Below are 21836 nucleotides of genomic sequence, written 5' to 3'. Positions count from 1 at the left end.
TCACTTTTTAAAAAAACAGGTCAAGAAGCTATAAGATATGGCAGGGAACATGTTCCCTGCCTATAAAAAACAAAACCCAAACAGAGCTCCTTAAGAATTCTTTTGGTATGTTGCCATCTATAGCTTCTTTAAAGATAGAATATATTTCCAGAAACAATTGCTACTTTTCAATTATTTTCATTCGTGTGCCATTCCTAGAATCAATCAACTTAATGTGACCAAAATATTTATTTATGATTTCCTAATAAATTGAACCCATCAAACATACTGGTGGTGTTTTCTTAGGCATGAATCAGAATGATTACATTCAGAGCCAAATTTGATCTTTCTACTGAGAAACTCTCCACAACTTGGGTGCGGTGTCCAAGGTTGATAGCCTATAAGTCATCCAACCTGTCAAATATTTACTCAGCAAATATACAATAAGTCCTGATGGAGGAACTGTTTTCTGGAAGGCATTTTTAAAATGGAGAAATCGGGCTTGGCGATAATGATTAAAATGTTAAATTATTTTGTCTGATGTGAATGATTAGTTTTTAATTTTTTGTCTTTCATGGGCACTTTTCACAATAAGACTGAAGAAATTGCATGCTGTGGTTTAATATCTCTGAGGCATTTTTGTAAAACCAGTTATTCCAGGGGTGTCAAACTCTCATCGTCATGACGTTGTCACATGACGTATCACGACTTTTCCCCCTTTGCTAAATTGGGGGTGGGCGTGGCCAGCATGTGACGCATCCAGCCCATGGGCTGCGAGTTTTACACCCTGAGCTATTCAAAAACATTTTGTTAGGAATCCCCAAGCAGACAGCTGTATTTGTGCTTTCTAAGCAATGTGATCTGCATCAATTCAGAGGCCCAATCCAAAAATCCATTAGGTGCCAATTTTGCTGAAGAACCATGATTCTTGATTATCACCACAATGGATGGTTGTGTGGGAATTCTGCATGTAATTGCTTAAATTCTGCAGGAATATGGAAAGTCATAACACTTGATTAATTAAATGTTATGTCTTTTTTTGGATAGTATTATGGGATCATTTTTGCAGACCATTTATTTACTTTATTTCTATTTCATTTATATTGTTTCCAATGCCCAGAACATCCAGAAGCTTTGTCTAGAATCATAGGGCTGGAAGGCAACTCAGAGGTCTTCTAGTCCAACCCCCTGATCAAGGCAAGAGCTTTATGCCATCCTGGTCAAATAGTTGTCCAGTCTATTTTTGAAAACTTCCAGTGATAGAGCACCCACAACCAGGAATCAAGCTAGTCCATTGATTAATTGCTCTCACTGTCAGAAAATTTTCTTTTACTTCTAGGTTTAGTTTTTAATTTAAAAAAAAAAAGTTTTTAGATTTAGTATTTTAAAACTAATTACGATATAGTAATATAATACTACCAACATTAAAAATCTAATGTAAACATCTTTAAATGAGAAATAGAGGGATATACTCACAAAGCATGTGTGAATAGCATAATCCAGCCCTAATTCTTAGGATGTTAGATGCTAATAAATGCCTTAGATTCTGGTTTGTAGTTTCAGAAAGACAGCCAATGCTCAACTTACAACCATTCGTTTAGTGACTGTTTGAAGTTACAACAGTACTGAAAAAAGTGACTTATAATCGTTTTTCACACTTACAATTTTCAATTTAAATTTTCACACAAATTGAAATGCTTGATGAATGGCGTGTATTTATGATGGTTGCAATGTCCCAGGATCATATGATCACCTTTTGCAACCTTCTGATCAGCAAATTCAATGGGGAAGACAAATTCACTTAACAACTGTGTTACTAATTTAATAACTGCAGTGATTCACTTAACAACTATGGTAAGAAAGGTCATAAAATGGGGCAAAACTCTCTTTACCACCATCTTGCTTAGCAATGGACATTTTTGGCTCAGTTGTGGCCATAAATCGAGGACTATCTGTAATAATCTAGCATAGGGATCTGCAACCTTAAATACTCAAAGACCGGTTTCCCACAGAAAAGAAAACACCGGGAGTCACAAAACCTGGGTGGGCGTGGCCAACTCAATGTCACTCACTTCCACCAGTCACATGACCCCCCCTAGCCACGCCTACCTAGCCAGTCATTAAGACAGAGAACCCATTGTTAAAAAACACCGGGAACCACAAAATCCTTTTGACATCTCTCTCTCTCCCCTCCCTTCCTCCCTCCCTCTCTCCCTCCCTCCCTCCCTCTCTCCCCCTCTCTGTATCTCTCTATGTCTCTCTCTCTCCTCCTCTCTCTGTATCTCCCTGCCCTGGCTGCTTCTCCATCCCCCACCGTCGCCCTTATCTTCTCAGGCCAGGTGAGGAGTGACTGGGAGGGGAGGGCGAGGGGTGGGGCCAGCCAGTGGTGGGATCACCTGACAGGGAGCCACAGCAGAGGGCCCAAAGAGCCACATGTGGCTCCGGAGCCGCAAGTTGCTGACCCCTGACCTAACACATTTAATTCAGAAACCTGACCATGGTATTCTGTTTCTGATTACCATCTGCTTTTAAACATTTAGAGTTAAATCAGACCAGATTATCTGGTTAATATTTATTCACTGGTTTGGATTTCTACTTATGACACTGTTTTTAAGAATTGCTTATAAAGGAGTATAAATAACAATTCAATATTTTTAAACACTTGGAACTAGGGCACTAAATATCTGGAAGCAGGGAAGCTAGAAATCACTACTTAATAAAATAAAAGTCTTGAGTTTCATAGGGACGCACATCTGGTTTTATTGAATGGCTGAGCAGAATTTAGTGCTTAGTGCGTTATGACCAGATAAAGAAAAATTACCATCCAACCCCCTGCAGTGTAAGGTGAAATATGAAACTTTTGACTAATTTATTATCTCACAGCCCAATTTCCGACTTGCAGAAGGTTTATTGTCTAACCACATATCATTCTGAATCAGCTTAATATGTCAGTTACAGCAGAAATAACAGTCTTGAATTTTGGAACTAAAGTACTATTTTGGGAAACAGTAGAATTAGGCAAGTCTTTCATGACTGCCTCTTTTCTTATACTCCAAGACACTTATGAAATCTCTCCGTTAAAAAAAAGCAATGCTGTCAGATTTTGCCCTTCTTAGAAATCTGGTAGAATATAAATAACTCCTTTAAGGCACAGACTCAACGAGTCTGCTTAAAGAAACTTTGTCTCATATAATGTATGTTTATTTTCATTTAAGCTCCTCAGTGGCCCAGGGTTTTTTTTCTTTTTCTTTTTTTCCTTCACAGTTGCATTTGTTTCATTCATTCATTCAGTTGAATGAGTATTGGAAAGAAATTGTGTAAGAGCATCTGTCAGTAGGAGACAATTGCAACCAGCCTCCAAAAAACATGTATTTCAACCTGTACTTACATCCCTACAATAAACACATGTCTCAGGTTCGCTGCCCCGTTGCTGGGTGGGCGTGGCCATGGTGGGTATGGCCTAGTCAGATGCGTGCACCGTGGGGGAGGGCATTTTTCACCCTCCCCAGGCTCCAGAGGTTTTTTTCGAGCCTCCGGGAGGGCGAAAACTGCTTCCGCCGGGGTCTGGAGGCCAGAAACAGGCCCATTTCCGGACTTCCAGAAGGCTTGTTTTTCACCCTCCCCAGGCTCCGGAGGCTTTTCTCAAGCCTCTAGGAGGGTGAAAACAGCTTCCCCCAATGTCCAGAGGCTCTCCGGAGTCCGGAAACAGGCCCGTTTCTGGACTTCCAGAACCTCCGGTGGGCCTGGTTTTTTTCTTCCCAGAACCTCTGTGCAGCCCCTGCACTTACCTGGAATGATGAACGGGCCGTGTGGGGACTCCTGGGAGGGGCATGGTGGGGTGGGCAGGATGGGGCAGGGCAGGGTGGGCATGGCCAGTCAGGGATGGCATTTGGGGGTTCGCTGAACCCCAGCGATCCTTGGCTAGAGGATTGCCTGAACCCTGCCAAACCCCCAGGAGCCCACCCCTATGGATAGGGAAGGACAATGGGACTCCTCGTTACCTTTCTTACTGCTCAAGTACTTTCCTCATGGCCAACCTGCCAGGTTTCACAGCAGTTCCATCCCTTTCCCTTCAGCCTATGCTCCTGCTCCAAGCTTTCAAGGCTGATAAAATTAATCAATTAAGGCAATCTCTTTAATTTTACAACACATGGACAGACTTTGACATAGTTTCATCTGGGGAACTGTGACCATTCTAGACTAAGCCAAGTCCAAAAATGGTACAGAAGCCTGGTACACTGACAAATTGGCCATCAATGGGCACATAGACATAAACTTTATCTATCATTCAAAAAAGACAATCAACAAGCCAAAAAAGGGGGAGAGGAGATCAAAACAACCTCCCATCAGTAATCAACACCCAGATAAGCAGAGATTAATGCCATGTTTAACATCAGACCAATAAATGGGAAATAAATAATATCCCAATCAAAGAACTATCGAATAAGCTAACAGTAAACAGACCAATAAAAAAAAACCCAAGACTGTCCTCCTAATAGGGCAATAGGACCGATAGGGCAAGCCACTAAAATATAAAACAAGAGCAGACTCCACTCTCTTCCAGCACTGATGATGTTATCTAGTTTGGGTAATGAAAAGAAAACAATCTAGGCATCGTCTTTAAGGCTCAGTGGTTGGAATTGAAACTTGGGAGACTGGCAAGCCAAAATTGATCACAATTCTTGTTTCCTTTAAGCAGACCATGACTTTTCTACTACACTCTGGAAATATGTCTATTTGCCAGTCTCCTGGGAGAAGTTCAGCTAGGCCCTATCCTGTCTGGTTGTCAAAGAACAGCTTAAGATCCTGTTCAACTAGGCAGGATAACAACCGCTCCCAAACCCACCTGCCTTTTAATTGAATTTTGTTTTAAATATTTAAACAGCTAAACAGCATACTTTTTTTTTAAACTGTAGATTATTTTATTGAATTGTTTCCGGTTTTTGCTTTTGTATACTGTTCTGGGACGTTCCCCGTTCTTCATGGGAGAAAGAGCCATAGACTAATAAAATAAACAAAAGTATTTACCTAAGATATTACCTTCTGACAAGAAAAAGCATGGAAACACACACACACACATTCACAAAGTGTTAACATTTAGTGTACCTGTGCATTAGTGCTCAATATCTTAATCCCCCAGAAGGCAATTTTCTCAGGGAATGCCAATAGTCACAAGGTACAAGCTTCACCCAGGAAGCAGTTTTTTTACATTTTATTTATTTATTTATTTATTTATTTATTTATTTATTTATTTATTTATTTATTTATTTATTTATTTATTTATTTATTTATTTAAATTTGTATACCGCCCTTCTCCTAGTGGACTCAGGGCGGTGAACAGCCAGAACTAAAACACATGCAGATACAAAATTTAAAATTGTTAAAAGAATTATATAACTGGCCTAATTTAAAACAGTTCAATTTAAAACCCCATGACAATTTAAAACTAAAAACTAAAAAGACTAAAAAAGGGGGAGGGGGTTCACACCAGCCCTGCTTGATGGAAAAGAAAAGTTTTCAGGGCACGGCGAAAGACCCGGAGATCCGATATCCTTCGTATCTCCGGGGGCAAATCGTTCCAGAGGGCAGGAACTGCCACAGAGAAGGCCCTCCCCCTGGGGGTCACCAGCTGACATTGCCTGGCTGACGGCACCCTGAGGAGTCCCTCTCTGTGGGCGCGTACTGGTCGGTGGGAGGCTATCGGCGGCAGAAGGATGGATTTTAACATCCATCTGCTTACAAAACAAGCATATTCAGCCCTTTTTCTAAGTCAGGGGTGTCAAATTGGCGGTCCGCAGGCTGGATGCGTCATGTACAGGCCACACCCACCTCAGCTTTGCAAATGGGAAAAACATAGTGAAACGTCACGTGACGGCAAAGAGACGTCACGAGTTTGACATCCATATTCTAAGTACTTTATTTTTTCTACCTATCCCCTGTTGTTCTCAATCACTACTGCTACTTTTCACACCAATGCATCCACATCCACTTATATTTTTTAAAAATTGGCCACAATGATAGTAGTAATCCAGACCAAGAAACATGACCAGATCAACAAACCTCAGAAGGTTGCAAACAGAGCTGAATATATTGCTATTAAATATTTTGACATATGATGCCAATTATCTGAGTTGCTTATTATAGTCCACAAATTTGGATTTTTATTCTTTCTCTTGTAATACACAGGGTGTATTATATTATTATATTATATAATATAATTGTACTTACATTATGATATAATTGTATATTATTGTATTTAGAAGTTTTCAAAGAATTCAAAGGAAAAAGCAAGTGCTTAGAAGAAAATGATAACCAATTTGAGCAGTTCATGTAGTGTTTATAACACACAGTCTATAGGGTCTTTTTTATACTCCTTGTACATATGAAGGTATCAGCATTCAATAAGCACTTTTCATACCATATTTCTTTATGATTAACTTATGATTTGGGCTCCAATATGTTGCCATGCTAACTATTTATTGAAGTTACAATTCTAAAAACAGATTTTTAATTTGTTTGTTCAACAACAAAATCACTCTAAATCAGGGGTCAGCAACCTGCAGCTCCGGAGCCGCATGCGGCTCTTTGGGCCCTCTGCTGTGGCTCTCTGTCAGGTGATCCCACCACTGGCTGGCCCCACCCCTTGCCCTCCCCTCCCAGTCACTCCTCACCTGGCTTGAGAAGGTAAGGGGATGGAGAAGCGGCCAGGGCAGAGACAGAGAGATACAGAGAGAGAGGAGGGAGTGGGGGGGAGAGAGAGGGAGTGGAGAAAGAGATATGTCAAAAGGATTTTGTGGTTCCTGGTGTTTTTTAACAACTGGTTCTCTGCCCTAATGACCGGCTGGGTAGGTGTGGCTAGTGGGAGTCATGTGACTGGTGGAAGTGAGTGACATCAAGTTGGCCACACCCACCAAGGTTCTGTGGCTCCTGGTGTTTTCTTTTCTGTGGGAAATGGCTCTTTGAGTATTTAAGGTTGCAGACCCCTGCTCTAAATGAATGAAACCAATTGTAATGTGTGCATTTCCCCACAGTCAAATGCATATTACCTAACATGAATGGTTGATTTCTTGAATTTGCACTATTAATCACATTATTAAAATTCTAGACCTGGAAGAAAGGGATCCATTGTGATCATCAATTCTAAACCTCTAACCAGCATAAGAATACAACTTAAAGCATTCCTATTGGGGAAGCTGTCCAACCTGCCTGAAGACATCTAATAATGTTGTCATCTCACAGTTCAAGCATCCAGTATCTATGCTCTGAATCAGTAGTGGGTTCCTCTTACCTTTGCTACCGGTTCAGATCTGGGAGCATGCGCGGCGCTTCTGCACATGCGCCGAGCGTCCATGATGATGTCTGGGCGGGTGGGCGGAGCCTCCTGCTGCCGCCACTACCGGTTCACTCAAACCGGTAGAAACCCACTACTGCTGTGAATTATTTTTAACTTGAAATTACCACTATTTCTCCATTTTAGCTACTGCCAAGCTACACTGGTTCTCTGAGGCTGTCATGAAACCACCTTCTTTACCACATATCCTCAAAAAGGAAAGGTGGATGAAAATTGTCTAATATGGTGGGACCCAGGGATGGCTTCTTAAGAAGGGGTGAATCAAAGCCTCCTTTAGAGATGAAGGAAAAAAGTCCCTCATTAAAAGAATTACACTAGAACCCACTCAGGCGACACACACACACACACACACACACCCCGCTTTAACAAGCCAGGAGGGGCATGGATCTAGAGAATCAGTGGCTGAGCTCACAGTCCTATGTTTATTGCTGAATTACTGCCAAATCTCCATTACTGTCCAAAGGCCATGGCATTATGGTGTACCAACATTATGGTGCCTGGAAGGACGGAACGTGTTCAGAAAATTCATGGAACAGTAGATTCTAGCACACACAGCTCAATCACAGCATAGCACGGGTTAAAGAAAAGTTAAGAATCTTGGAATTACAGTTTACTGCGTGCACTAGACCATGATTATAATCCTCTCCAATGCATAACCTCCTCATTAGAAAATAAAAAGTGTTGTTCATTTTCAGTTACTCTAAAGGTATTAACATGCCATCCATACATCCTGTTTGACTGTGATTTTATCCATTTGTGGAGGGCAACGTTTCCTTTGAGTTGAACTCAACTCTTTGTAACACAAAAAATGTTTCACGAGAGCTATGTTGACTCTTGGTTTTTATTAGAAATCACTTATAACAAAGAATTAGGCTTTTGGACAAAGACATTATCGTGTGAATAATATGCCCTCATATAGATATGGACCACACCACTTCCATGTTTAGCTTCTGAGAAATAAATATCTTGCTCTGGTAGACAACATTGAGGACATGTTAAGTTTTGGATCGGTTCCTTTTGGATGGTAACATTATGTTTTGTTGTTCTCATGCTTATTTTTGCTCAAATCTGTTTGGAGTGAAGTAATATAGAAATATCAATAATAAAAATATGAATATATTCAAATTATCAAGATCTAATAATGGGAAGTAGTTTATTATTAAAATAAACAAATGTGTATTGGCAAAGTTTCTGAATCAAAATGTATTCATCATTTTCATAGTATATATTGAGTACATTCTGCCAAGGAATCCTCTCATCTTAATATATACAGTATATATATCTATCTAAAAATAATTGCAGGCACCTAGAGGCATATGTTTTATTCATTTAAAATGATATATAACTTGATTAATTCCCAGGACAATGTCATTAATCATTCTCTGACAAGCTCCTCATACTGCTGAGGAAATGCTATTGTACTTTTTCCCCTTGTTTTTACTTTTTTGGAGAATAATTTAACTCCTTACAGATATACATTGAACACAATTTTAGCATTTGACACAGAGGGGATAAGTTTAGACTGGGAATGGTTTTTCTTGTCCTCAAGTCTTAACAGCTGAACCCCAATACATGTTTACATTATGTGTGGCTGGCTATTCTGTGATCTCAGTTGGTTTGTTCTTCACTTTATCCTTCTGCAACATGAGTTTTTTGCTCTGGTCTCGACCTATTATGGGGATGCCACACATGGCATTTGTGTCAGTAGGGAATCTCTTCAGCAAATTTTCAACACGGAAACACTTTAACTTTCAGTTCCACCGTAGCATTAATTAAAACACTGAAGATAATTTTTCAAGATTAACACTACATCTTGAGGCAGCTGTTTCCCATCCTGCCTCCAGGATCCTCGTCTCTCCCCTCTTCTCTGGATTATGAGGTTTCCAGAACATATAAGACAGGGGTGTCAAACCCAAGGCCCACAGGCCGAATCTGGCATGCAGGGTGCTTAGATTTGCCCAGTGGGCCCGCCCTAGAAACAGCAAAGGACCGGCCCGTGGTGCCTTTGCCAGCGAAAATGGAGCTCAGGAGGGCCATATGCCGGCCTCCTGGGCTCCGTTTCCAGCCATGACGGCCTCCTGCAGTCCTCTGCCAATGAAAACGGAGCTTGGGAAGGCCACATGCAGCTCTCCCAGGCTCAGTTTTCACTGGCAGAGACCTGCAGGAAGCCGTTGTGGTCGGAAACGGAGCCTCAATGAGTGACGTTGAGCTGGCCACACCCACCCTGGCCATGCCCACCCGGTCCCCTGAGGTCAAACATAACCCTGATGCAGCCCTCAATGAAATTGAGTTTGACACACCCCTGGTATAAGATAACTAATGGCACAGCACAGGGACAGTGACTCGTGTCTTAAATTGTGTTTGTCATTTCCTTATGTTATACATGCATGCCATATAAAATACAAATTAGGCAATGTATTGTGCATAAAGGATTGGAGTTATTCAGAAGCTCGGATCAGCTCTGAATAAAAAAAAAAAAATCCAAGCCCCTTTCATAAGAAAAGGAAGGAAAATGTTATGACTTCAAATTTTGGAAATTATAGACCAGTGCCACTGCAACGGAAGTGCTATGAACTGACTAATAGCACTGCTAAATTAGAGCTATTAAAATATGCAAAAGATAAATAAATGCCTCAGTTAGAATTTATGGAATGGTTTTTAATTCTTCTACTCAGTCTTGAATTAGAGCATAATAAAACACCTATACCTTTTCCTTCTCAGCATGTTTCTATGCATGTGATTTTACTTAAGGCAGATAGAAAGATGTATTGGAGAGATTTAATTACCCTATTGAATGAAATGTTATGGAAATTGTACATTTTTTTTTTATTTTAAAAACGGCATATTCTCCTTCTCTTGATCTTATGACAGTTGAGGAAATACTCTAAGTGGGAGCCTTCCAAGACCAGAGAACCCTCTTATGGGGGAGTCAACCATTAGTTTGCACTTGCTCACAGAAAAGTCTCGCATTAATTCTGCCATTTCTCTTAAAGCTCTGGCTTGTCTTATATGTTTTACATTCATTACTTTACATTAATTTTCTCTAGACAAAATAAAGTGTTGTACTACATTGCAGCCTCACTGTTAGGAATGAAGACAGAGGGGACAGCACAGGAAGACCGACACACACAAGCAAACTGGAGAGCATCCAGGTCATCGAAGAGTGGTGAGTTTTTCATTTGTATTGTCTGAGGCAGGGGTCAGCAACCTGCGGCTCTGGAGCCGCATGTGGCTCTTTCACCCCTCTGCTGCGGCTCCCTGTCACTCAAAATATGCGTCACAACCGCCAATGTGCGACACCCGCTGGCATGCGATTTATTGAGCATTTCAACCCCTGGCAGGCCAACCATGGATAAATCCAAGAAAAGAAAAGTTTCGGAAGGAAACAGAATGTTTAATTCAACTACATATGCTAGTTTTGTGGCTGTGCAGGAAATAAGGCACGGGAAGGATTTTGTGGCTCTCAGTGTTTTCTTTTCTGTGGGAAACGGGTCCAAATGGCTCTTTGAGTGTTTAAGGTTGCAGACCCCTGATCTGGGGAAAGTGCTGAGGTTCATTCTTACTTACTCTCTCCTTGTTTAGCGACTATATTCCAATTCAGTTTTTAAGTAAAATGGTCATAAGTGAACATATGACAGAGAGAGAGAGAGAGCTGGGGAGAAGGAGGATGAAGAGAGGAAGGGAGTGGGGGAGAGAGAAAGAGAGAGATGCTGGGGAGATCCCAGGTTGCTATTGTCTCATTCAGATAAAGTTCTCTCAACTTCTTTTATTTATTTATTTATTTATTTATTCAATTTGTATGCCGCCCCTCTCCGAAGACTCAGGGCGGCTCACAATGCATTTAAAATCATTATAAAAAAACATTTAAAAATTAAAAACATGAAAAACATTAAAACTCATTCACACCATTCATGGGCGGATCTCGCCTGATTGCAAGAGCGAGATCAATGGTCCCAGGCCTGCCGAAAAAGCCAGGTCTCCACCGCTTTTCGGAAGGCCAATAGGGTGGGGATGGTCCGGACCCTAGGAGGTAACTGGTTCCAGAGAGCTGGGGCAGCCACAGAGGAGGCCCTCCCCCGTGGGCCCGCCAGCCGGCATTGTTTAGCTGATGGGCCCGCGGGGGAAGGCCTTTATCTAAAGGAGACAAAAGCAACTTGGGATCATATCCTGTGGCTGACCTGTTTATTCACCATTTCTGTCCCCTCAAAAGGGGGAGAGCTTGCTTATATCAACTGCAGTGTCTCTTCCTGAGCTACTTTTCTCCATGGCAAAGTGTTTTCTTAAGAAATACTAATGGGAAGTTAACAAGTTGAGCTCTGTGACCTTAATTAGTCGATTAGAACATTCCTGCCTCCCACTACTGTCTGAAACTGATCAGGCCTTAATCAGTTTCACACTGAAGGCTCTTGTTGTCATTAATGGGCACACTGGTTAGAAAATGATTTTTTTATTACTCTTTGCAAATAGCCACTATCTAAAGTAGTTGTAAATGAGGAGTGGCTCTATGCCTTACCTGATCTTAAATCCACAGAGATTTTACTATGTATGTGCATACATAAGAAAAAGTCATAAAATTGCCTTATGTAACTGAAATGTCCCAAACCAGAATGAGCTTTTCTTTCATAACAATAAAAGAGCAATTAAGGCATAGAAGAGGACATAGGTACTGTACCAGGAGTGAAATCCAGCAGGTTCTGATAGGTTCTGGAGAACCGGTAGCAGAAATTTTGAGCAGTTTGGAGAACCGGCAAATACCACCTCTGGCTGGTCCCAGAGTTGGGTGGGAATGGAGATTTTGCAATATCCTTCCCCCCCGGGGTGGGTTCTAAATTTTTTTATTACCAGTTCTGTGGGCATGACTTATTTTGTGGGCGTGGCTTGATGGTCATGTGACAATTCTTTAGGATTTAGCAGAGGTACTACCAGGCTTTTAACTGCTTGCAGAGCTGTACCGGTCTACTCATTTGTTTTTGGAGGCATTGTTTTACCCATTTATTTTTGCAGGCACCAGTCTACTCATTTGTTTTTGGAGGCACTGGTCTACCCATTTATTTTTGCAGGCACCAGTCTACTCATTTGCTTTTGGAGGCACTGGTCTACCCATTTATTTTTGCAGGCACCAGTCTACTCATTTGTTTTTGGAGGCACTGGTTTACCCATTTATTTTTGCAGGCACCAGTCTACTCATTTGTTTTTGGAGGCACTGGTCTACCCATTTATTTTTGCAGGCACCGGTCTACTCATTTGTTTTCTTTTAACACTGATCAGCTGTAGGGCAGCCCTTTGAAGCCCTGCGGCAAGTGTTTAAACAGTTTTTTTTCCTCTAAACGATCAGCTGGGACTCAGGAGGCAGCAATAGATTGGGGGTGGGGCCAAATAAAAGGTAAGAATAATGGAGGGGCAGGGGGACAGAACCACTTTGGTGATGTCATATCGTCACCGCTACCAGCTTGGCGGAACCGGGCAGAACCGGGAGGAACCCACCACTGCTTCCCCCAGGAGTGGGGAGGGAATGGGGATTTTGCAGTATCCTTTCCCTGCCACGCCCACCAAGCCACACCACGCCCACCAAGCCATGCCCACAGAACCAGTAGTAAAAGAATTTAGATTTCACCACTGTACTGTACATACATACAACCACATACAATGGTTTGTTAAATAGCTTACTTTAAAATATGCCCATAAGAATGGAGGAAGTATCTACAATTCACAGAGATTTTATTTAAACGATGTTATAAGTTTTTCAGGTGAGATTTTGGGAAGGCAGGAAGCATTTATATCACTCTTGTAGCATTAAAAGTCTCAACATTTCTTCCTCAGACAGAGAATTGCTCATCATTCACTCCATTAAATTATAACAATTCTCATTTTGGTGCATTCACTTCTAATTTGTGTTTATGGGCATAATTCTGCAATATTCAGCAATATTAATATCCCTGTGATACATTTTCCAATTGTAGCTGCTTTTTTAAAGCCACTTGTCTTGAAGTGAAATTGTTGTGTGTTTACAATTTTCATTCCTAGTTTTCTCTGGCTTTGCACTCTATCACAGTGCCATCTTGTGGTCAAAGTATGTTTCTGTAATACTGTGTCTAATTTCAAAGAAGTTCCCTATTATCTACTGATTCATTTTTTTGATCCTTTATTGGATAATGTATTTCTCCACACAAATAGATGATATACATTTTCAAATGCATTCATACATATAACAGAAGTCCTGATGTAAGTGTGTGTGTGCGCGCGTGCACACGCGCATGTGTAAAGCCTCAAATCAAGCTTGACTGTAAAGACACATCCTTGCTATTTTCTTGACAGCAATAAGAAACTGATTCTCCCATGCCTCTTTTCAGGTTATTCTAACTTCTCAGTTTAAGTTACATGCCTGGAATTCCATTGTAACCTCTCATCCAAGTATGAACGAGAGTCAACTGTGTTTAGTTTCTAAATCCAAACAAATGTTAGGCAATTATTGCCACCTACTACTGTGAGACATTTTTTATAGACTGCATACTACAGCATAAATTACTAACTAAAGGAGAAGGGGATGTCAGAGGAAGAGACAGTTATATAATATCATCAACACAATGAGCATGAATTTAGGCAAATTCTGGGAGACAGTGGAGGACACAGGGAGGGGGACTGGCATGCTATGGTCCATGGTATCAAAGAGTTGGACACGACTTAGCAACTGAACAACAGTTCTGTCTTCTTTGTTGCCAGTTTATCATGAGAGTATTTGTGCTTCAGGTTTTTTTCTTAGAATGTTTTAAATGTTAAAATAAAAAGATTTGCATCTTCTTATATAGAGATTTTGCACAGTTTTCCTAGTGTATATAAATATCCATTTCTGAAGAATTTTTTATTTAAAAAAACACAAAATGTCCCGCTTGTCCTTTGACACTTCAATTCCGCAAATAAAGACTTTAAAAATATAAATGCCCTCCAATTTAAACTATTTATAAAAGGTATATCTGCAGCTGTTTGCACACAGCCTTCATTATCATACTTTTGAAAAGATTTTTTGAACTGATTTTTGATCTGGGAACCATAAACAACAGCAAAGTCTGATGTATAAAAGCATCCAAATTCAGAAACTCATCACACTATAAATAATATGATGTCAGTATGCCATTATAAAGTCTGATAGGAACAAAGCATACAAATTTGCTCCCAATTGAATAAATAATGATTGTTTTATGTATCTTTAAGTTCTCCTGTCCCTATCAATTGATCTGTGATTTTTTTTTATCCCGATAATTCCACTGCTAACCAACGATAGCAATAATTGGCCAGTAGGTGCCAATAAACAGAAGAAACAAAGATCAATGTGCCAAAGAAACCATAAATTATTTATTTAAAGATTTGCAATCCATATTTGGATTATAAAATTGATTTTAAAAACACGAACAACTGTAAGTATATAAAAATATATAATGAATGTTATCAAACATACATAAAGTAAATATATTGCACATCATCAATCTTTCCACTTCTTTTAATTATAAAATATATATTTTCTCCCTAAATAAAAGGAAGATGTTTTATTTTTCATTAAAAGCCAAGATAAACAGATCAAAGCAGAGGGACACATTAAAAGATATTTGTTACAAAAACAATGTCTGAAGCATTTAGCATTAAGGAATTTCTCATCATTCCATCATGAATTCAATCGGGAATTAATCCAGGATGTTCTTGGTCACAGTAGTATATCTCTCTCAGGACAAATGGTAGCCGGAAAGGATCAGTGAGTCTATAAACTACACAATATGAACTAAGCCATAAGTTGCATAGATATGATTTATAGGCTGGGTACAATTTTTCAAGTCGTCTTGAGGCATGCATTGGTTGGTTCTCACTGTTTCCAATATGGGTGTTAAAGCTAATCTGAATAGGGTTCCAGGTGCACAACAATGTTTTAAATTAGCATTCCAAGCATAGCCCAAGATGAAGGAAGGGTGCTTAATTTGAGGATGAAGTGGTGGCTCTCTAAATAAAGAGAACCATGGGGATATTGGGTCAATATGAAAAAGAAACAGCTGCATGTTAAATATTCATTATCTAACAAGTGTTTTTGGTAGCTTACTGGGATTTCTCTTTCCATTGTTATCTATCTTTCTTTCTTTCTTTCTTTCTTTCTTTCTTTCTATCTCTTTCTTTCCTTCCTTGTTTCCTTCCTTCCTCTGCTGTTTCTACCACGTATTCTTGCTGAAAAGAAGTAAAAGGCAACCCATGAGGCCAAAAATTCCAAACAGCCTTATAATGTTTCATTGGTGCATTCTTGAAAGAGAATTTGTGATTAGACTTGAACTTTGAGGCTGATGCAGGAGCAATTTCACTGATTTGATGCAAATGTATTTTGGTGGGCTTTGACTCATAATTCACAGTGCTTGGAGCATGTTTCCTGCACAGTCTATTATTTTTTAATCCAGTTGGAAGAAAGAGAAATCACTTTCAGAGCCTCTTCAAAGGAAAGTTAGAAGGTGGTTCAGGTACGAGTTCATGTCCTGCATTTCGCTATAAAGTCTTCCAGTGCTGTTTTTTGACTTCCCGTGCCCATTAAATCCCAAAGAAATATATTAGCAGGCAGCCCTTCTAATGTCTTGTGTTTTTGGCAGTCAGGCAAGTTGCGAAGTAGTGGAAAAATAGCTAATAAGAAGTAAAAAAAAAAAAAAAACCCACTACCAACATACTCTACTGCCTCACAACAATAAAGTAAACTCAAAAATACAACTAAAAGAAATTGAAGGATAGTGAGGGATAGTGGTGAAGACATTGGACTGGCAACAGGGAAATCTAGAGTCTAGTGCAGGAGAATGATGGCCCTTTTATGACTTGTGGTCTCCAACTCCCAGAATTCCTGAGCCAGCAACACAAGTCATGAAGCAACACAAGTCATGAAGTCCACAAGTCATAAAAAGGCCATCATTCTCCACCTCTGGTCTAGTGCATCCTCAGCCACAGAAATTCTCTGAATGACTTTGGGCCAGCCACCATCTCACTCAGCCCAATCTACCTCTCACAGGGTGATTCTTGTGGGGGAAAAATAGGAAGGAGGAGTGCTTGGAAGGCCCTGAGTTCCTGAACAAGAGGCAGAGGGATGTTTCACAAATAAATGTTTGGTAGGGGGAAATACTTTGGAGAAATTTGAAGACATTTCAATCTAGTATTATTATTATTAAACAAAATCAAATGGAAAATAAACAGCATTCAGTGAAGTTGTAGACTACACAGAGTGGCCCAGAAGATATGAATTCTAGAGAAACAAGTGAGTTGTAACTGGCTTAAACAATATGGCTACTTCAGGTCTCAGGTTTCAACCTTATGTCTACTTCATTGGGATAAATCCCATTAAACAATATAAGACCAGCTGCAAATCAAACCACTGTGTAACAATATTTGTATTGGTCTGACACTTTGGGTATTGTCTTTGTGATTGCTATTTTTTGCAGCCAAAATCCCACCCCTGATGAAATTCTATCTTGGGCTCAGAATTTTGACAAGATGATGAAAACAGCAGCCGGTAGGAATATTTTCAGAGAATTTCTTCGAACAGAGTATAGCGAAGAGAACCTCCTATTCTGGTTAGCATGTGAAGACCTGAAAAAAGAACAGAACAAGGATGCTATTGAAGAAAAATCCAGACTTATATACGAAGACTACATCTCTATACTATCGCCAAAAGAGGTAGTCTTTTAAAACCCACCAAAGAATATTGGATGTGCATAATGCTCTGTTTGCATGTACAGTGTGATACGTTTAGAATATTTCTTGCCACCAGAAATCTCTGTCAGAAAACATTACCATAGGATGGATAGTAGGATTGGGATAATGGTTGGGATAATCCTAGATGTTAAGCTAAATTCTAAACTATCTTCAGCCATGGAAACATGTTTGTGTGTGTGTGTGTGTGTGTGTGTGTGTGTGTGTGTGTGTGTGTGTGTGTGTTTAATATGTGTATAGTAGGATCTTTGCAATGGATCCAGAATTTCCATGAGCAAAACTCTGAAGTAAGGATAAACAACTTTCAGCTAATCCTTCCTCCATCTGCCTTTAAGATAAAGGTAAAGGTTCCTCTCACACATATGTACTAGTCGTTCCCAACTCTAGGGGGTGGTGTTCCCAAAAACCTCTTTTATTGCAATAGCTGTGAATTACTTTCATTCACAGCTGAGTCCCAATTAGTTGCAAAAAGTCCTTCAGGAGAAGTCCTTCGGGATAATCACCCACCTTTATCTCCCTTGACACGCTGCCAAAGACCTACTTGGCAAAGCCACACGGAGTCCAGAATCAAACAGAGATGCCGACTGGGAACAGAATTAACAACATTGCTTTCCTGCAAAGGGCCCACGTGCCTTTGCTCCTCTTTTAAGCCTTATGGGAGGGGCCAATCATCTCCAGGCCTTACTCCCGAATCGTCCCTTTTGTTTTAACTGTTCTTGCCTTTTGGCAGCTCTGCGCATGCACGCACTAGGAACAGGCTCCTCCTGTTCCTCTGCCTTTCTGATATCTGACTCAGGAGGCTCCGGAGTCTGCGCATAACTCCCAGATGGCCCGGGCCCCATCTCTGCCTCCAACGCAGAGCCCTCGTCCGAGCCTTCCCCAAACTCCAGGACTGGCCCATGTTCCTCCCCAGCCTCCTCACTGTCTAACTCCTCTGCCAGCTCCACAGGCTGCTGGCGGACCACAACGGAATCCTTGTCTTCAAATGAATATTAGTGTCTTGTTTCAGTTATGATTTCACTGAATTTTTTAAAACCTAAAGTATGGTATTTGGTACCAATGCAAATATAAACATTTTCCCAATTAAAGATTCAATGGTAATTTGATTTTTGTGCCAATATAGTTTCTACACGTGTCCTGGACCTAAAGAATATTATATTTAACATCAGTGTTGTAATGACATTACACTAAGGCAAATATCTCTCTAGTCCAGACAAATTAAATTTATAGACTTAATTTTGGTTTCACTGATTTGAAGACGCCCTGGAGAATACATATGGCATACCAGTTGTAATTGGGTTTATGAAGATAATTCTTTATAGGTAAAGTCCCATTAAGTCCAGTTGTACTTAATCTAAAAATATACTGATTGATCTTCATAAGGTGAACATTTCATTGTCTTTTCCTCTCTTCCTTAGGTTAGCTTAGATTCACGGGTGCGAGAAGTGATCAACAGAAATTTGTTGGACCCCAACTCTCATATGTATGAAGATGCTCAACTTCAAATCTACACATTAATGCACAGAGACTCTTTCCCTAGGTTTTTGAACTCTCAGATCTATAAATCTCTTCTCGAAAGTACAAGGAGCTCTACTTCTGAGACTTAAAAATAATTTGGGGGTTTGAAATCTTGATTTAGCTTTTGGGGAATGGGTGGGGTAAGGACTATTAGGATGAAGACAGACGTAAAATTTTTAAAGCAACAGGGCTGCTCTGGAAGCACCTTCACTGCATTTAGTCCAAAATGTACCCTTCCCCTCCAGAGTCAAGCTCTGGAAAAACCGGTCCTGCCCCTTGAAGCAGAATCCGGCTGTGCATGGTGCTGATTTGTGAAGCCCCACCCCCATGATGTCACCAAGAAACCTCCCCTGCAATAGCTGGAACCATTTTGCACTTTAAGAAGAGTTTCCTTTTTAAATGAAGAAGGCAGGAAATGGACAGATAAATAGTCTAATGTTCATCCGTCCTTTTGTTTTGGGTGGACAGGGGTAGGGAAAGAGACAAGACTGGAAAGCGAGCCAGTTTTTCAATTCATTGTTCTTCATGGCTGCCATTTCAGCTGCCAATTCTGATGGGAAGATGGGCTCAACCAGAGCTGAGGGATGAACCAAAAGCTCACTTTTTATATTACATCTGTCTTCACCTTAGTAGTTCAATAACACCTGGAACTGAGTTCCTGGAGAACTACAGTTTGGCACGACTCTGGCTACTGTGAAGCAAACAAATACACACAAAGGTATTTGTCTACATTTATCAATGTCTATCATTCTTGATTTTGGAAGGGAGGGAAAGTAGATTTGCCAAATCACACTTATTCAAATACTTTTACACCTGCAGTTAAGACTACAATGATGTTCTTGTCGTTTTAATGAAGACTTTCCTTGTGTATCCTCACACTGCATGTGCAAAGCAAAACTGCTTCACTTTATCACTTAGTTGTTGCAATATTTAATCCAACAACATAAATTATATCTATATTTAAGAACATTGTGTGCAATATGATCTTATGGTACACACATAGGGATTATTGGAGTGAACCAGAAAACAATCTGACTTGGGTTTAGCAATGTTATTCCCCTTGTTCTGTGGAGAAAAATCCATTGCTATATAAGACAGACAACATTTCTATGTAAGAAAACGAGCAAGAAGTGAATGTTATTTATCATCATTTATTTAAAATTCAAAACAGAGGATTCCTCTGGTTATTGACTGCCAGAATTGTGGTACTTTCATTACAGAAATGTCAAAACTAACAACAAACATCAAAGCACAAGCTACATGAAAGAAATCAAATGGAGAGACACAGTCTATAAGCTGACATTGTTTATAATTGTTACAAAAACAGATAATCAATGTACATTTCAGATGTCAGATACTGTAATGGATTTATTAAAGACTGGCTATCCAGTTATCTAAAATTGTTGTGTAATGTTATGTAATTCACAAAAGGAAAGAAGCAAAACAAAACAAAAATCTTCCATTCATAGAATCAAGTCTAGAAAAATTTATGGTTTTAATTTAAAAGATAATTTTTGAAAAATGCATAAATGTAGCATTTTGGTCAGCATTGGAGACTAGCATTTGTCTATACATTTGCTTTTCTTAAAAGTTCTGTCCTCTGAAAAAGAAAATGTCCATTTTTAAAGGAAAAGCTAAGGAAGAATGTCTTCTGGCGTTCCTAATTTGAAAGGGTTCATTTATGGGCCAGTATTGTGGAGATTTAATAAATATTAAATTCAAACTTACTGGCCCAAAAATAGTGGCAACAGTTGTTCTTTTTTTCTTTTTAAAATAAACATCTTTCTAAGCACTAGTAAAAATGAAGACAGTACGGAGTCCTCTGTTTACCTTGAGTTGAATTTGCCAGGGTCAATCTTTTGCACAAGCCATCCTATAATGAATGCGGATTTAGCCAAGAGATGTTTTTCTCTTGTGAAATTCCCATTTGCTTCAAATGTGCAATTGAAAAGTCCCTTGGAGATCCTTTCCTTTGCTGCTAGTTCAGTTTTGTAAGTAGCTACCTGATTTTTTTTCTAAAAAAATAAAATAAATAAATACTAATTTCCCTAAGTGCTTGCTTGCATCTTTAAAAAGAAATAGCAAATTTCTAAAACAACCAAAAAAAAAAAAAAAACCCCTTGTCTTAGAACCTGTTCATTTTAATATTCAGTCTTGAGATTTTCTTTGAAGAATTGTTTAAGGTGCCACAAAACAGATACATATTGAAGGTATTATTATGAACTCTAGATTTGATGATTGGGGACATTCTATAAACCGATTCTTCTCCCTGAAGTTACCGTAACTTCTTGTGCTGTCCATGATGAAGATATGGGGTTAAACAAATAGAATCAAGTTATTTAATGTTAGCTGTTTGCCTGCATGTTATTCCCGAGTTCATCTACATCTTAATGTGGATGCATTCGCTAAGCATGCCGAGTCTCATTCATTAAAGGGGAATTTTTGCTGGAGCAAAGTTGTGAATTTTGCCCTTTGAGGTTGCAGTGGCCAAAAGAACATAATGTATAGATGACATTAAGCACTGGATTGTTCATTCTAGTCCTAAACATCTGTGCCCCCCCCCCACATGCTTGCATAATACTGGAATCCCTTGATCATCTAGTGTCCTTGAGAGCTATATTTCCCCAGTGTAAGTCCTCCGTTGCTAGTAATTATGCCATTCATTTATTTTGGAAGGGACTCAGTTCTTTTTCTCTTTCACTACCTCTTCACATTTAATTTATTGAACATGTGTCAAAGGGCAGAAGTATGTGCGGTTGGGAATATACCTATTACTTTACTTACAATACTTGAAATCTGTAAGCTTAAGAAGCGTGATAGGGAGACGTGGACAATTTAGCTAACCATTTCTTAAGATCTTTTGGTTTTGTAATTTATACAGAATTCAGGAGACAAGACTTTTGTAAAAATAATTTTTTTAAAAAAGGGCTATTCTTTATTCCCTATGCAACTCTTTTAACTGTTGTAGTGTTTGACAAAATGGGATTTTAAAAAAAAGGCAAAAAAAGCAAGAGAAAATTCTGCAAAGCAGAAAAAAAATAAAAGGTCTGTTTACACTGGCGTTTGCTGACTATCCTACCATACTCAGCACTTTTAAATATTGTTGTGTATGAAAATGTAGTTTAAAATGCAAGACAAATTATTTATAAAGGACATTCTTTTAATAAATACCTGTTTTATCTGAAAAGTGTTATTGTGTTATAATATACTTTATTCATGTTGGTTATTAATTTACCATTATGAATAAATTTTAAAGGTATATTGATAG

General features: G+C 39.4%; 1 protein-coding gene across 5 annotated transcripts in view; it reads left to right on the top strand.

Annotated features, from left to right (window-relative positions):
• RGS17 (regulator of G protein signaling 17) overlaps window positions 1-19968 on the top strand; it is a 68555-nt gene extending 48587 nt beyond the window's left edge. For 3 of the 5 annotated variants that reach the window (XM_034428604.3, XM_034428602.3, XM_034428603.3), the window contains exons 3-5: window positions 10407-10496; window positions 16780-17014; window positions 18469-19968. In XM_034428604.3, the coding sequence (XP_034284495.1) occupies window positions 10407-10496; window positions 16780-17014; window positions 18469-18657 (514 nt within the window). In that variant the 3' untranslated portion in view covers window positions 18658-19968. The remainder of the gene's footprint in view (window positions 1-10406; window positions 10497-16779; window positions 17015-18468) is intronic. The other 2 variants (XM_034428605.3, XM_087882852.1) reach the window with 1 other exon arrangement.
• Window positions 19969-21836: the final 1868 nt, after the last annotated feature.

The sequence above is a fragment of the Pantherophis guttatus genome, chromosome 1, assembly GCF_059756535.1.
Source record: "Pantherophis guttatus breed Tessera chromosome 1, ASM5975653v1, whole genome shotgun sequence".
Lineage (NCBI taxonomy): Eukaryota > Metazoa > Chordata > Lepidosauria > Squamata > Colubridae > Pantherophis > Pantherophis guttatus.
Note: the sequence above shows the minus strand (reverse complement) of the source record. Positions and strands in the feature narration are given on the sequence as shown.